Below are 18,850 nucleotides of genomic sequence, written 5' to 3'. Positions count from 1 at the left end.
TTGTTCTTGTCTTATTAGCTTTTCAATCTTAATTAGCTAATGAGAAATGTACACGAGACATGGTAGCAACTGACAAAGAGCCACTACACTCCTTTTCCAAATCTTTCAAAGAAAAAAATTTCTTACAATGTACTGCTTCTCATCAGGAAGTGTGCATGTATGAGTGTGTGTGTGTGTGTGTGTGTGTGTGTGTGTGTGTGTGTGTGTGTGTAAAATATAACTACATGTTCCATAAAGGATTCATTAAGAACAGAGGTGTGCCATTTTTTGGTAGCAAATATAATTAGTAAAATTCAAGTTTTTAGCATTCTCAAGTTTCTTAATGTGACTCTATATACTGTAATTTATTAAAATTAGTTTCTGTGATTTACTGAGCTAGGCATTGTGGAACTTCTAAATTGAAACAAATCATCATAGGGTGACCATAGTTCTCAGAAGCTCATTGGCCCAGATATTTATTGAATGGACATACTTGCAATGACTGGACAGAAGAAGCTCTCTTGCTTCTAGGAGTCTTTGAATTCAATTCAGTGATGGAAGCAAGTAAAGGCACAGAGGCAAAAAAATTATCCATAGGATACAAACAATGAAAATGAGCTATCAAACTTCTGTTGTTACATTTATACTTAATTTTGTCCTAATAATCAAAAACATTTTTATGTGGAAAAATAAGTTGGAAAGAGATGCGGAAACTTTTAAAAGATACTCAAGCATAATTATCTTTAAAATAAAATGTCAAGAAGCATTTGATTACAGATTACTAAAAAAATCACTTTAACTTTAAATTGTCTTTGTCTTACTCCGTTTTTATCAAATCTTTTATTCTTGTAAATGTCTAGCATAATTATAAAATTGAGAAGTGGAATACGTTTATTTTCTCTTATGATGACTGAGATTATCTTCTTTCTCCTATACAGATAATTTCAGTGAAAATTTCTACTGTCTCAATTGTCTAGATACCATATTCACCATAGTTGAAAATAAGTCACTGACTCAACTTAGTTTCAATTGGTTTGGTTCTACCAATTACAAAAACTAAGAATTTTTTCTCGGTTAGTGACTCCATTTATACTTTCAACCATGAATATTATTGGAACCATTAAAAATAAAGAGGTAAATTATTTTATAATGGTTTTACCAAATAGCAATTGCAAAAAAAATCTGTTAATATAGAAGTAGCCTCAACTCCTATGGAAACGTAATTTGAAAGTGCATTTAGTTTTATTCAATGTTGACTTTTAGGTCCATAATTGAGGAATTTCTTAGTATAAACAATTATAATAATCACTTTCGTAGGTGTGAAAGGCATACTAGCAGAACAGTACTATTTCAAACCAAATTTCCATTAAATTCTAGGAAAATTTCTAAATGGGAAGAGGAATAATAGATAGGCTTCCCTGCAATATACTAGAGTTAAAAAAAAAACAAAACATAAAAGTAAAATACATCTAAAATTATGTTATGTAAAACTGAAATGCTTTTCTAGTAAGAGGTGGGAAAGTTGGTGGCAAAGGCATGCAACAAAATTGGCATTTCATTTCAAAAAGACAACAGTCTTTTTGACAGATTAGTTTAACATTGAACATCCCACCAAAAGAGTAATCCATTTCCAAGTGCATAATAATTCATTGTTGCCCTTCACCATACATTAAATGTCACCCATTATTGTGACAGGAATATAAAAGCTATTGCACACTAGTCAGGAGCCGAGATCAAAGCTGTTAATGCAAGCACTTTCGACATGGTTTTCTAAACTCGGTTAAACCATCAAAAACACTATGTTTAGAAGATCTTTACCTCTGAGCTCCAAGAGAAATACAGAATATTTTTGCAAGTATAAGGACTCTCAGTAAGGCAATAGTCTTGTCATCTTGTGACCACAGACCATGTTAGAGCCAAAATGTATGTCAAGACAGGCCTGGCAGTCACTGTAATAATAAACCTTTGAGCAGATTCTAGGGAGACTGTCCCTTGCTCCCCTGCAACCCAATCCAATAATATAATAGATGATATTCTAATATCTTAAAAACCAGGCAAAGTAATTCAATGCAAAATCATACAAGACATTCCTATATTCTTTTTAACTTAGAAAAACTAATCTTATGTATATAACACATTGAGTATCCTTGATTTGCTATTCTTGCTAACAAAGCCAGGTTGGTCAAAATTTCTTGTCTTCTTTTACTCTTTTTCCTATATTTGGCATAATCATTTGTTCATTTAAGTAATCTAAGAAATTTCTGTAATAATTTATTACTACTAAATTTGGTATAGTATTTTTTTTTCTCCAGAGTTTATTTGTATTTAATTTTAAAATGCCAATCTCAAAATAAAATATGCAAAGTTCTTATATGCTTAGTGAATAATTATTAAGGTTACATCAATCCTGTTGGACGTAAATGTGTATACCAGTATTCCTTTCTTTTAAGTTCGACCTTCAGTTATTCATCTTTGTATATCAAACTACTAAGGACCTTAGACCAAAATTTACATGCTAAATTTCAGAACAGCTCTGGTTGTCTTGGTGACACCTATGGCTAAAAGAAAATTTTAAATTCTTTAATATTATAATAATTTAAATGGACTTATTTTATAAATAGGATCTATTATATCAATATTATCTATTTTTTTAACAAAGGAAATATTTGAAGCAAGGTGAAAAATATCTCTCATTAGTGTAAAGGGTGGGTTCCCTAAATAGGCTTTTTATATGACTAATTGCCATCCCTATACTAATAAACCTAGATCAAAGGAAGAAAAGAATAGAAAGAGAGGGAAAAAGATCTAGGGGCATATATGATTAAGCACAAGTCATGGACAAGATTTCTTCCTAATCCTCTGTCAGCCAAGAGCTATTCTTAGAATACCTAGGATAAGGCCATTCTATATCTAGAATGCAGTACCTCAGGTTCATCTTTACTCTTAAATAGAGTTCTCAGTTAATTCAGATAAGCATGCTGATTATGTCATTATGCTATAAACAACAATGCAACTGTTTGCAAGAGATCATGGATTATAAAACCATACCAAGACAAATAAGACAATGTATTTTTTTCTTAACACTTGCTAAAATAAATTTAGAGCATTTTCAAGTACTTCTTAGGTAATCTGTTTTCTTATAAAATGAAGGCTAGGGGAAATATTAAAATGGTAACAATTATTATTTACTTTTAAATTTAATTTTTAAAACATAATCTATTAATAATTATCACAAATTTATCATAAATTTAATATTGTTAATACTATGATACAGCAGATATTCAATAAGCCTCAAATCTAGTATTCTAATGATAACTAACAATCTGCCTAATGTCTTATTTCCTTTATAGTTGTATATTTCTCTTCAGTGAAATATACGTTACAAGTCATTTTTAGATAAATATATTTAAAATACATGTAATTCATTAAAAAAAATTGGATAACTATAAAACATTTTCATGACTTTCATTCAAGGCCAATACATATTTATTGTCAGATAAACACATTGGTTATGAGTTTATTAATGAAAAAATGTATCAAGCCATGTTTGTTCTTGGATTTAAGCATCTGGTATAATTCTCAGAACATTATTGGTAATCAGTAGATACTTGCTGAATAAATTAATGAATAGATGAGGGATATAAATTAATGTATAATACTTCCTGGAATCCTAATTATCCAGTGTTCACTACAGGTTCAAGAAATATTTGACTAATTGAGTGAATGATTGATGGAATAATTAAAGTGGAAACAGAAAACAAATTGAAGGTGTGGCTTGGTAGCTAAAAAGACATAGAAGATTAATTGTAACAATAATAATTGGGACAATATTAGCTGGTGACTGAAACAAAAGTAAAGTAATGCCAATTAAAAATTTTAATGATATTTAAATCATTTACTATATTTTAATTTTGAGATAAAATTTATTTTAATTCTAAGTAGACATTATATAACTTCTTAGAATTCAATATAGCATAATATCTTCTAATAAATATAAATTTTGTTGTTGAAGTGGTATTATTTTAGAACTTTGTTTTCTGAATTTCAGTGAAAATAAAATAGATATCTGAGAATTTTTTAATGTAATTTGTCTTTCTTTTCTTTGTAGGACATTAGGACAAAGAATATACATAAAGGAAATGCCATACTTATTTTGACATCAGTAATGATGTTAATATGTTCATCCGTGATCTCTATATGGCATAAGACATAATCTTTTTTCACAGATAAAATAAAAATGCTACATTTATTTTGAACTGATAACAAATAATCATGATGTCATTTGGTTAGAAAGGTAATTAAGTTCTACAATTGAAATTTAGACATTTTCCTGTCATTCGCACATCATGAACTACTTTCACGGTAGCAAGAGTGCAATACCAGGTCAGAGTGGATTTTACTTATACAAAATCATCTGGTTTTGGAGGTTCAGTTTAGAATTTAAATGGACTCTACTCAAGAAATTTTCTTTTAATCTGAGTTTTAGTGTGTTTTTTAATTTGACAATATTTATACAAGATTATAATAATGTTGAGAATTGAAGAAAATATTCTGAGATAATCTGTAAAGAATTGATTTTTATATTACATATTACTTTACCAAGAATATGTAATATTATTTATTACTTAATATAGGATATCCTATATTATTTATTATTTAATAGAATATTTGTTATTTGCCCATAAATGAAGATAAAAAACTTCATTTCACATCATTGAATAAGATGCTGAAATAGAATCATTTTCAAATCCATTCATTTAATCACTGACAAAATTCAACAGTAATATTCTAAAATTCAAAGATCCTAAAAAATGGCACACCAGTTAATGTTATGTTCTCAGATAGAAAGACATGGATGAATTTCTTTTGTGTAAAATTAATACAGGTTATCATAATTTTACAGATATTATATTATTTGATATAAAGTGAGAGTTTTAGAAATATTTAGAAGTTAGATTAGTGCATATCCATACCACATGTCTCTATTTGCTAATATTCTTTTAAGCTGTAAAAAAAATTCAGATGTTTCACTATCTGCTTTTGAATCTAATTTTAGAAGATTTGGGCTCAGAAAATTAGAAATATCTAAAATTTCTAATTTGAAGTAACACAATAGTCTTTGCTTAGGATCCCCTGGAAACTGCTATTAGAACTTAATTCAGCTTGACTGATGGCCACACAATTGCCTCACAACTGTCTCAGGACATGTTCCTCTAGGCTTTATTTATATCCTTCCTGAGAACTTTAGTTAATTTGATTAAGAGGGAACAGGTGTACCTGCAGACATCAAGAAATGTTTTTTCTATACTTCAGAATATTTATTTTTTTCTTTTTGTTCTGTGGGAAGGCTGTAGAGTTCTCTAGTCATTGAATTATTTAAGCTGTAATCTGTGAACTCACTTCTCTGCACACATATAAAACAGGAAGCCTTGTGTTGGTCACTATAAAAAAGATGCAATTGGTCCAAAGATGCTCAAAAATGAGAAGGCTTTTTTATTTGTACAAGCTATGGAAAAAACTGGAGCTAAAAGTTTATGAACTTCATACTCCAAATTCTCATTTGGGGGGAAAAACTCTAAACTTCAAATAAAAATTTTAACTCAATCTACCATATTGCTACAAATGCTATATGCATATATGGTTCCAATACAAATTTTCAGTCAAATACAAGTGATAATTTTCTGAAGGACTCGTGTTAATATTGAACCTATTAGATAGAAAATTATAATCTGTATAACATTTATGTGTAAATGTATCAGAAATATCTATGTGCATAACTATAAAACGTAAACATATAAAAATATATCAAAAATATTATGCTACTTCTAAAATTGATTTTATTTATTTTTTAATTGAATAAGCGTTTTTCACTGCTTGGAACAAAAATATGACTTCATTAAAAAAAAGTTCAAGGAAGGACAAATATCCTTAGTGATAATTGATCAGAAGAAACCACATAAATTAACTGAAAAAATAACCCACATATTTAATACTTAATTTTGAATTTAAGGCAAAAATATATTTATACAAGTATTATTATCAACATGAAAAAATTATATGTAGCATTCTAATTCATCTTGGATTTAGAGTTTTCTGATATCTGATAGAATATAAAAATTCAAAGACTATAATGAGTATGTGACTCCCAAAGTCATTCCAGTAACAGTAGAGCTCTGAGCCCAGGGATAGTTTTAATCTCCTTAATTAAGGCAAAAATAAGCTAAAGCATATCAAAATAATCTATCTGTTGAAAATTTGGTAGTGAGGTAAGCATAAATGAAAAATTATTACAAATTTCCACTTCCAGAGTAACAATAAAGTAGCAAAAGCAACATATAGAGCTATATCATAGATTTTAAAAGCCATCATAAAAATATGTATTTTTTCACTTAGGCATTTGAGTTTCTGATGTTATGATTGAAATATACCCTACATGTCAACAAAAATAAGGCAATTTATGGGCTTCCCTGGTGGTGCAGTGGTTGAGAGTCCGCCTGCCAGTGCAGGGGACATGGGTTCCGGCCCCAGTCTGGGAAGATCCCACATGCCGCGTAGCGGCTGGGCCCGTGAGCCATGGCCGCTGAGCCTGCGCGTCCGGAGCCTGTGCTCCACAGCGGGAGAGGCCACAACAGTGAGAGGCCCAAGTACCGCAAAAAAAAAAAAAAAAAAAAAAAAAGGCAATTTTTTGTGGTGATATATTCTGTGAACAACAACAAAAAAAAAGACAAATTTTATGTAGAAAATCATGGTCGTCTTTTTATACTTAAAATGCTTATTTTTAATTAGCCTTTGTTTTTAGAAGCCTCCTTTTAAATGTTACCACTTTGATTTTTCTTATAACTGTTTTATTAATTCAAATAAATAAAACATAGTGTTTTGCTACCTGGTTCAAGATAAATTTTCAAAATGAAGAAATAATTTTTATATCACTGTGACTTGAACTGTTTCTAGCTTCTTATTCAGAAGAGTAAACTCTACCACACTTATAGCTTACTGACACAGCCAGCATGCTTTCTGCCAAAAAGGCATCAGAGTACATTATAATAAGTTATATGACTCTTAAAAGTTCATTATTCTCCAGCACCCCACGGGAAATAAAGGAAAAGAAAAGTAACATTGATTGTGACTTTTGACAATTATTAGTTAGAAAAAGGAGGTAACAATTGCCAAAAAAATCACAAAAGTGAGCATGTTACCTGGCTATGACAAAGAGCACACAACTGACACCCAAGTAAGCCAGCAGAATATACATCCAGATATCAGGGGAGAGAGGATTCAGGAAGGAGAAGACGCCTGGGTTTGTACCATTGGGCTTGCGGTACAAAATACTTATTCCAAGTGTCATAAAGGGCTTGGAAAAGTCGATGACCTTCTCTCGAACGTAGGTAATAGCCAGTGGAGCAACTGCAAGGTCAGCTTTCTGTAGAGAGAAACACAAAAAAGGAAAAAAAGTGTTCTAAGTCACAACAAAGTAGTAACAATATTAAATAAAACAAAGACTTTACACTCAAGAATTGTCTCAGCAACAGTCATGTTAACACTTAAAGCATTCTTAACTCTGAAGTGAAGCATCTGATTTACTCTGCTACTCATTTCAATGAGTTTCTAGATTAACAAATCAGCAGTTATTGCAAGTAGATATAGAAAGAAAAAACTGTATAGGATAGAAAACACTGAAGAAACCATTGTACATTTAGTACCTGGATTATTATGCTACTAAACCTGCTCATAATACTTTTAATTTAAACTTTAAAAACAACATCAATTATGATTTTATAAATACTTTGGTCAAACTGTAAATAATAATAACTACCTCAAATTATTTAGCTGATAATTGAGAAACATTTATTTTTCTGGTTTTAAAACTACAGAGCACAGTTAAAATGTTTTATTCTTTAAATAGTTAACATTGTGAAAATCTTCTTTTAATGTGATTTTGTTTACGGCCCCTGAATTTTGTTACTATCTCCCTAATTTGTTTTATATTATTTAAAGAAAATCCTTGCAGCCTTGCCTAAATTGCATTAGGAAATGATTTTTCAATTGTCACAAAGTTGCTAATTTTCCAGGTAGCTTAAATATGTTAAATTACTAATGCTTTTCACTTGCCATGTTTTAACCATCTGTCAGGGATGAACTTAAGCTCTAACATATTGAAATAAATAATTACAATGTTTTGAAGTAACAAAGGCATCTATTCCAACCTATGATGGGAATCTGTATTTCTGTATTTCTGTTATTTTTATAACCATATGGAGCTTTCAGAGAATATATGGAAATGCTCATCTTAAAGAACTACAGAAAGATGTACAACAGAATGAAATTGGTCCTTGGGCTTCCCTGGTGGCACAGCGGTTAAGAATCCGCCTGCCAGTGCAGTGGACACGGGTTCGAGCCCTGGTCCAGGAAAATGCCACATGCCGTGGAGCAACTAAGCCCATGTGCCACAACTACTGAGCCCACGTGCCACAACTACTGAAGCCCGCGCGTCTAGAGCCCGTGCTCCGCAACAAGAGAAGCCACCGCAATAAGAAGCCCGCGCACCACAACGAAGAGTAGCCCCCGCTCTCCGCAACTAGAGAAAGCCCGTGCACAGCAACGAAGACCCAACGCAGCCAAAAATAAATAAATAAAATAAATAAATTTATTTTTTTTAAAAAAGAATGAAATTGGTCCTCTACTGTTTCCTTGTCTCATGGATTACTGGAGGACTTAAGGAAGAACCTTCTCTGAGAGGCTAAGTTTGTTGACAATATTATTCTGAGTATGTGTTTGTGTGCACTTGTGCATTGCAGGTGGGTGGTGGTGAGAGATGCTTGGATAGAATATCTTTGAGAGTAGCAATGGAGAGAGAAAGATATTTCCTAACAACCAACAAGGAAAAACAAATCTTCAGTGTTCTGGCAAGAGTACAATCATATTTCACATTCATAAGTCAAGGAATGTCAATTTAATAATAATAATTGTTCATACTACTTGAGCATTTGCTATGCAACAGGCATTGTGCTAAGAAGGTTACTTGAATTGTTACATTTAATTCTTATGCAATACTACTGTTATTCCCATTTTTCGATAAGGAAACTGAAACCACAGAAGTTAAAAACGTGTTCATTGTCATAGAACTAATTGAGCATTGGAACCAAGGACATAAACCTAAGCTTTTGGAATCGATACCTAGAACTAACCATGTCATGCATCTCAGAAACCAGAAGTGGAATCATGGAGACATCATTCATTCCTTTATGTAGAATGAACGTAGAGGTGGAAAGGGAAATATATAGAAGGGCAGGAATTGATAGATTATAGTCTCAGAATTTAGATGGTCAGATGCAGAGTTCATGCAAATAGAGCTTTTTCAACAAAGGGGAGATGGTTTGAAAAAGTAAACAAGTTTGTTAGGGAAGGAAAGTGATAATATAAGAAACAAGGATTCCAGGTTAAAAAAAAAAAAAGGAAAAAATAGAGTGGTGGTTTGCTCCTGATTTGGTGGTTGAATTCAGCATAGTTTATCATGTGCCATTTAACTTTCAACCCACCCTCCTCCTAGGCACATGGAAAGCAAAATTTCACCACATATAAAACGTGTCAGTAAGTATGCTTTAAACTGGTAAAGTACTTTTAAATTCATAATATATATCAGCAAAAGTTAGGAAACAATTCAAGTAACATATATTAAAACAAAACTACTGTATTATTCCAAAAATGTTGTTCTACAGGTATATATTAATAGGATTGACTAGACATACATCAAAATTTACTTAGCATTGCCTTAAAAAGTTATATTCTAATTATTAAAGGGAAACAAACAAACAAAATATATAGTATGCTTTCAATTATAAAAGAAATTAGTCGCTTGAAACAAAATATATAAACACACACTTTTAACCATTTAATTAAAAAAAAAGTACAGACTGGTGCATGTGTATAAAGGAATAATATTCAGCAACATAAAGAACTGAGCTATCAAGCCATAAAAAGACATAGAAGAACCCAAAATGCAAATTGCTAAGTGAACAACGTGTATAAAAAGACTACATACTATATAATTTCATATATATGGCATTCTGGAAAAGGCAAAACTATAAAGACAGTAAAAAGATCAGTGGTTTCCCAGTGTTCAGGGGAGGGGGAAAGTGATGAATAGGTAGAGCACAGAATATTTTTAAGGCAGTGAAGCTATCTTGCATGACACTGTAATGATGAATACATGACACTATGCATTTATCAAAATCCATAAAACTGGAAAACACAAAGAATGAACCCTAATGAAAACTATGGACTTTAGCTAATAATAATGTATCATAAATGTTCATCAATTGTAACAAATGTACTACACTAATGGAATCTGTTAATAAGAGAAATTGTAGGGCAAGGGGGTAGAATAGAAGAAGATATATGGAAACTATTTTCTGCACAATTTTATTATAAACCTAAAACTGCTCTTAAAAACCTATTAATTACTTTTAAATAAGAGCAGGTTGTTTAACCACATCCTTGTTAGTAGAATTCAATGTATTATATGTTGATTGATTAATTAATTAGAACTAGGTTGTTAACTACTGACAGTAAAACACACAAAATTTATCAAATATCAATTGTCAAAAATAAGCAGTATCTAACTGCACACCAAGTTCATTTTTTAAATCCATTTACAAAATGAGATATCAGGACTACCTTGCAGCAATAAAGATGAGCACTTATTTACACATTATACCATTATCTGTGAATAAGATCTATCTTCATTACAAATCCATTAATAATATAATTATTTTGGAATCTAATCAAGATGTTATTATATTAAACAGGTTTATAGTGAGAGATGTGGTATTTTCCCATCAAATATCATGTTATTAAAGACAAAGCATTTGGAGAAAAGACCTTGATGGCAAAATGGAATAATCCCAGAACTTTTAAACCTATTCTTTGAAAACAGATTTAGTCACTGATTTTTTATTTTAAAGAATAAAGTATTCCTGCATTAGAAAGAGCCAGTAGTCAAAATTGATTTAAGAAAGAAACAATTTCATCAAAAGAAAAATAAGTAAATTGTTATGTGTCACATGAATAGTATTGATACAAAGAAAAGGGAGAGCTCACTTCTACCACCGGACGGGGGCAGAGAAGACCATTCCGAACAATTATACTTGCATTACATCTTGAAGAAGGAGTCTGAGATGACAGAAGTCTGAATTAGTAGGAGGAAAAAAAGAATATCTTAGCAGTAGCTAGCATCAAATGGGTCTACTGTGGGCCAAGACTGTGTTGTATTCTTTGCCTATAATACTTCCATTAATTCTCACAACAGCTCAAATTTGTACTGTGATTTCCTTTTTTACAGATGAAAAAACCAGAATCATGAGAGTTTAAGGGAAGTACGATCCCAAAGATGACTTAACCATATTCATTTCCCACCATTTTTCTCTACAATCATTCAAATGCATCATATTCCCCTGCCCCCAAATGATCTCCCCTTTTCTCCACTATAAGACACATCTGTAAGACACATCTTATAAATCTATAAGACACATCTCCGATTCTTTTTCTCCAATGTAGCCTTCCCTGAACATTCTGTACACATTAATTTCTCCTAAGTAAATTTTTTATGCACTTATAAACTTAACCATATAATTTAACATGTAACAATACTTTATGTTGTGTTTTTTCTGAGTTTTTCACATGTAAGTCACCTAATATGATGAGAGGTTTGAATGCACACATTGTTGCAACTGTATTATGAGAGTATAAGCACTTTGAAGCCTGCAGGCGTTCTCTTCGATCAAAGCACATATCACTGAACTGAGAAAATGGTAAAGTATTCCTCCCTGGAAATTTCACAGAGATGCCTAGGCAGCAGCTATCTTATTAATTTAATAAGCATTAATTTACTATTCTATCATTCTATGTGAAACTCTTCCAAATTGTCTTATTTAGCCCTATGATCATAATCAATCTAACACCTCTAGGGTATTGGACAAAATTTGACACTAAGGAATTGCTTAGTAAATGTTTGCTGAATACAGTTTCAATTTAACTTACTAAAATGTTCAAAGAAAATTAAAAGGAAATCAGACTTTTAAAATTAAACTTTTCTGATCTTGCTCTAGAAATGAGATTTATTTGTACATTAATATAATTTCTAGTGAACTAACCATCTAGGGAGAACAGAATAATTCTTTTTATGGAGTTATATAGCTAATAGTGGCCCTTTGATTAAAGTCCCATTAAAGATTAAAGAAGAATGGTAAAATTTATTGGTCTAAGTTCTAATTCCCTAATACAAAAATTAGATAACAAAGCATATCTTCATGAATGGCACAATGACCGCAAATTTGATCATGTTGAGAAAACCTTCGTAATGAAGTCCTAAGAATCAAAGAACATAATGCTGTTATGTTATAATATGTGATCTGGTCAGTGAAACATCTTATGCATACTTCTGAAAGGTCTTGTAATTTAACAATGGAAAACCAGTTCTAAACACTGTTTTCTTTTCCATAATGTTGTGAAATGCTTAGTAAATGGGTAAAATAATTAAAGTAGTAAGTGCATATGAAAAAATTGGAACATTTTAATTGATTTAGTTAAGAAATTTAAGCTAGTTAGTTATGTATATTAATTTTAATATCACTTATAAGTGACAGCACACTTTCCCAAATTCTTCACAATGTATGATGTGAACAAATGCTTTACCTCTGTGGGCACTTTCAGGGAAACACAGTTCACCTTCTGTACACATGGCGTACCCGCTCCACCACTATCCTCCCAGTCATACTGTCTGGACTCTTGCAGTGACCTCTTAATTGATGCCCTGCTTTCATTCTTGCTCAGTTAGTGTCTATTTTTCATCCAAAGACCAGAAAGGTCTTTTTAAGCACATACCAGATTATCACTTCTTGCTCAGAATCTTCTACTGACTTCCAGCACACATAGAACACACATAAAACATAAGCTTATATTTGAAAAATATGCCTTATAGTTACTTTTCACCAAACCAAGTAGTAAACACATAGTACACAATGGAAAGTAACATAGTCAGTTGAGTTATTAACTAAATAAGGAGAGTCCTTTCACACTTGTAGGACCTGAATAGGGACAATTAAGAAAGCATTAAACACAAACAGTAGTAGATTCAGCTGCTGCTTCAGCAGCTGTCGTTTTATTAATGCTTAACTAAGCCTGCTGATAATTTCAAATGATATTGACTAAATCTACCGACCTTGCCACAAATGACAGATAAAAAATAAACTTCTCAACTGATAATTCTTCAGAAGAGCTACAGCTCCAAAACACTGATTTTTGTGTGTGTGTGTGGCAGGGGGTGTTTGTTTTTATTTTGTTTTGTTTTGTTTCACTCCCATCCGTATCTGATTTAATTGTAAGCTCTCAATGGATGGTTTATAAATAATAATATTCTTGTACTAAAATTGTTACAATATCTCTTCTCTCACTGCAATATTTCTATGAGATTTATTTATTTTTTAATGCATTAATTGAGTTAGTTTAGCTCCTTCAGAAAAAAAATAGGTTCATAGAGATTGAGGGTTTTTTTTCACATTGATAATTTCAGGAAAACTAAATTTCTATTAAAAACAATTGGAGGGCTCCCCTGGTGGCACAGTGGTTGAGAGTCCGCCTGCCGATGCAGGGGACACGGGTTCGTGCCCTGGTCCGGAAAGATCCCACATGCCGCGGAGCGGCTGGGCCCGTGAGCCATGGCCGTTGAGCCTGCATGTCCTGAGCCTGTGCTCCGCAACAGGAGAGGCCACAACAGTGAGAGGCCCGCGTACCGCAAAAAATAAAATAATAATTAAAAAAAATAAAAACAATTGGAAATCATGAATATTAATACTTCAAAGTGGAATTTTGTATACCTGTTATTCATGAGCAAAGCATTGAATGATGGTGTTTCTGACATTTTCTTTCTGGAGTTTTGGTATTACAGATTTCCTAATTTTAAAATAATTAATGTCTTTTAAAATTATAGATTAAGTGAAAATATTTTATTCTGCTAAAGACAATCACCTAAATAGGAACGATATATTCTACTACTTTCTACAGTTCCTATGGTTATATTTAAACATACATTAAAAACAACACAAGAAAAAAATTCTACTATATTACTCAAAATGTTATTATGTATTCATCAAGCAAGTACTTGAGAAGTGAGAGATGTTGAATCACTTCTTTGACACAAACTTATACGCAAGTTTCAAAATAGAAAACTAGAAACAATTCAACATGCTATTTAAAATATCAGATTATTTCTTGAGCCTATAAGACATTCATACAATTCATTGTTACTGATTTAAGCTACTATTTCACCTATATATTGTCAGCCAAACCTGTTTTCATTTCCCAGTTTAAATGCTCTGGTAACACAACCAGTGGACCAAGAAACAACTACTAGCACTAGAATGGATGACTATGATCTACAAGGAACCCTCTTAATGGAACTGTGAACTTATAATTCTGCTCTAGTAAACCATTCTCCAGTGGACAATGGATTAAGTACATTGCATTTCCAGGATCTATTTTAAAATAATAGGTAAATTATAACAGTTGTAAATAATCAATGCAATTAAATTATCCAATTATGATTAGTTTATGTTAAAATTGGACATTACTTAGTTTAGAATAAATTTATTAAGAATATTTCTCACAGTAACAAACATTCCTTCACAAAGAATTATCAAAATTCAGCTATGCACAAGGCCTGGGCAAAGTTTAGGATACAAAGGTGTTTATGACAGTCTCATTTCTCAGGTGAAAGCAGCATAGGGAAGATTAACATGGAAACAAATAATTGAAAAGTTCTAATAAGTCCTTCAGTTAAAGTATGTACAAGGTACAGTTGTGCTACAATTTTACTGGCTTGCCCAATTGTTACTCTAATGGGTTAATATAAAAAGATATTCATTATTGGAATTTACATTAATCCTGCAAAACCTGGAGTTGAAATGGGACCAATACATAAATGCTCCATGGGTAGTAGTATTAAAGAAAGTGGAATGAACTCAAGAGGGAAACGTGTGCGGCATATAACCCATCTTAAAGCTCCTGATTATTTATTCTTCATCACTGGATTAACAATAACAACAATAACTATGCTGATGAGGTTAAAAATTAAAGTGACCTTTACAGTGATTCATTCTTCAATATGAGAGGGCATAAGAAGAGTTGAATAGTGGATAGCACTTGCAAACCACATAAAATAAACCAAAAGATGCCCCCAGCTCAACCTCTTCTATTTCTTTTTCCAGATAAAATACAAATAAACATTAGATACTTTTCCTATATAGCCTCATTATCTTACTTAAATGCATTTGTTAGACTCAAATATTAGAGAGAATATATGATCTCTGTATAAGAGATCTGCATAAACAATATCTTCTGTATATTTTCCAACAGAACAGGGATAACATTTTGCTACATAGAACATACCTCTCCCAGAACTTGCTTTGCAAATAGATTTACATCATATGCTGAATTACTAAGCAAACTTATCTGAGTGCATCAAATCTAAACTATAAATTTACTTAATTCCCTACATTCAAAAGTCTGTATTATATGCTTATACTTACAACAAATACAAAGTACATATTAGTATTTGTTAAACAGATAAACTGTTAAAATAACATACACAGTAAGAAAGAACTTTGGGCAATAAAAATATTTACATATATCTAAACAGCTAGCCTGTGTTGCATCTGGATATAGTTACAATTAATTCTCTAGTGAAAAATATTTTGTAACATATTTTCTCTGGTTTCCATGATTAATGAAATTCCTTGAATCTGTACTATTTAATTGTTTTATAAAGGTTTTAACTGTTTATTCAATATGTGTTAAAATGTTTGAGGTATGAGGAAACTTAGAACCCTGATATCTATATGAAACCATTCATTCACTCATTTATTCAACAATTTATTATCGAACAATTCACTAATTTATCCAACAAGTATTTATTCTTGATTGACTGCTTTGTAATAGGAGCTGTTCTAGATGCTCATAGTACTGCGAAGACAGAAAGTGAAGAAGACAGACACTGAGCATGAAACAATTAGAGGCTATAATGTCAGGACGTGAAGAGTGCTATGAAGGAAGATAAAGCAAGGTAAGAGGTAAGAGTGTAACTAGGGAGAAAAGGAGGGCACTATTTTTACTAAGATGAACAGAGGAAACCTCTCCAAGGTCCTGACATTTGAGTCCACACTCAGTCAAGTCGCGGATAAAGCCCTGTGAGGTTCTGATCAGAGTTCCCCTGGCAGAGGGATTTGTAAGTTACAAAGGCTCTGGGGTAGAAACAAGCTGGGTATGCTGGAGGAGCAGCAAACATGTCTCCAACCCTCCCAGCTCCTCCGAGTTTAATCATCTTGTTGATCCTCTCCAGAAAATAGAAACATTACATGACAAAACACTCCAACCCTAAACAAAAGGTGTCAGACTTAGAAGAGAAAACTTGTGTCATTGCACCTCTCATTTCACTCTTCTATGTTTTTTTCCACTAAAAGGAAATAATACCATTCAGGTTTATTATCTTACCTTTACCCTATAAATGTGATCTCTATAAATTCTTTCATTCAAATTCAACTGCAACAAAGCTATTTAATTGTGCCTTAGAATTTTTTAAAATACTATACTACCTATTAAATATTTAAGAAAAACATCATTTTTGTGGTAACTCAGCCCTACAGAAATAATAATAGAAAAAGAGTAATTACACTGTCCACAGTATTTCTGAACTTGTGACATGACCTTATTCCTATATCACCTCTGTGATCACATGCCTCTATAGAAATTCCCCATTGATTAGTAAAAACAGCTTTATGATTTTCTGAAAATATCACTGATGAACAGCAATTTCCTTCCAGAATAGCTGATTTTTCTAATAAGCCAAGTGTAATAACTGAGTTGAGACCACTTCCCCATGTTTGTTAATAAAAATTGAGGCCATTCCCATATTTGTTTATTAGAATTTAATATTATATCCCCATATATTTAAGGATGCTTGAATAACTCACAATTAAGTTTGAACATAAAGATTAAACAAGAAAATTCCTACAAAACAGCAAACAAAAACCTTTCTAATACTAACTGCTATAATTACAGTAGTGTTTGATAGTACAAAACTGGATGCAATATTAAGAAAAAAGCCTGTAAAGAAAGGTTAGAATTTTCTGTCTATTATTTTATCCAAACTGCCCCCACTTTGGTCCTTCTTTCTGCCTTCCTTCCTTCCTTCCTTCTCTCCTAACTCTTTCTCTTTTCTTTCCTCTTGCCTAAAACCAGAAAGAATGATTTTTTTGTGTGTGTTGTTAAAAACCCTATGCAATAGAATCAAATGTCTAATTTCAGATATGGAAGGATTTAAGACAGAGAGCATAAGCAAAAACTTTTCTATTGAATGGAAGTGGACCACCTACTAAATCTATCCATTGTACTAGAATTTCACATCTTGAATTTTTAAGAAATAATTCTAAGTTCAGAAATAGGCTGATACACAAAGGTGTTCTCTCAAGATCACCTGTAATCTGGGAATGCAAGTAGCTTCTATGCCTCAGAAGAGAATGGTTAATAAATTAGGGTACAGCAAGAAAGAATTACTATGCATTATTAAGCAGCATTTTGTGAAGTTTCCAGTGAAATGGCATGGACACTGCCAATGTCAGTGAGTATAGAAACACAATATTAAACATGAATTCAACTAAATAAAAACACGGTAAAGGTGAAACCTGCAGATTACATGCTTCTTGAGATATACCAACCAATCATAAATTAAAGAGCATTTTTAGATCTCAATTTATACAAGTAAACAAGTACTAAATAAGTAAATAAATACTATAAGACAACCAGAAAAATGTAAATAAGTACTGATGGTTGAGTACTTGATGTCATTAAGGAATCATATTTTTTCTATGTGATAAAGAGAGTATGGCCATTTAAAAAATTTTAGTTCCTCACTTTTAGTGATAAATACTGAAATATATGTATTATAAATGACATGATATGAAGTCTAGGATTTGCTTCAAAATAATGCAGGTGGCAAGCAAGTTTGTGGGAGTAGAGATGAAATTGGCCATGAGTTTATAATACATGAGGCTTGGTGATGGGTACATGAAATTTAGCTTTACTTTTCTATTTGAACATGTTTTAAAAGTTCTATAACATAATGTTTAAAAAGTATAGAATCAAGAGTGGAAATAGGGCTTCCCTGGTGGTGCAGTGGTTGAGAATCTGCCTGCTAATGCAGGGGACACGGGTTCGAGCCCTGGTCTGGGAGGATCCCACATGCCGCGGAGCAACTAGGCCCGTAAGCCACAACTACTGAGCCTGCGCGTCTGGAGATTGTGCTCCGCAGCAAGAGAGGTCGCGATAGTGAGAGGCTCGCGTACCGCGATGAAGAGTGGCCCCCGCTTGCCACAACTAGAGAAAGCCCTCGCACAGAAACGAAGACCCAACGTAGCAAAAATAAATAAATAAATTAATAAACTCCTACCCCCAATATTTTCTTTAAAAAAAAAAAAAGTGGAAATAAATTGAGCAAAATGTTAATAATGTTTGTTCCTAGTTAGGAGAATTATGGTTATTATATTATTTCTCAATTTTATAATTTTTATTCATTGAAAATATATTTTTATTCCAGTAGGAAAGAACAACACATGTCATTTATATATACATGTATTCTACCTGGAAAACCTTCACTAATCAAATGAAACAAAACTATGTGCAATAAAGCTAAGTCCAGATAATTTTTGTGGTCATTTTATTTAAGGATGTGAAGACTGAGATACATATAAAAAATTTTATTTGACCTAAACTTACAGATTAACTTCAGTAAAAATACAGCTCTTTCTTTTAATATAAATTTATG

At 32.0% G+C, this 18,850-nt stretch overlaps 1 protein-coding gene across 8 annotated transcripts in view; it reads right to left on the bottom strand.

Moving 5' to 3' along the window:
* GRIK2 (glutamate ionotropic receptor kainate type subunit 2) overlaps nucleotides 1-18,850 on the bottom strand; it is a 641,759-nt gene that overhangs the window by 140,760 nt on the left and 482,149 nt on the right. For all 8 annotated transcript variants that reach the window (XM_079938731.1, XM_079938723.1, XM_079938729.1 and 5 more), the window contains one exon: nucleotides 7,176-7,399. In XM_079938731.1, the coding sequence (XP_079794857.1) occupies nucleotides 7,176-7,399 (224 nt within the window). The remainder of the gene's footprint in view (nucleotides 1-7,175; nucleotides 7,400-18,850) is intronic.

The sequence above is a fragment of the Stenella coeruleoalba genome (assembly GCF_951394435.1).
Source record: "Stenella coeruleoalba genome assembly, chromosome: 12".
In the NCBI taxonomy this organism is placed as follows: Eukaryota; Metazoa; Chordata; class Mammalia; order Artiodactyla; family Delphinidae; genus Stenella; species Stenella coeruleoalba.
Note: the sequence above shows the minus strand (reverse complement) of the source record. Positions and strands in the feature narration are given on the sequence as shown.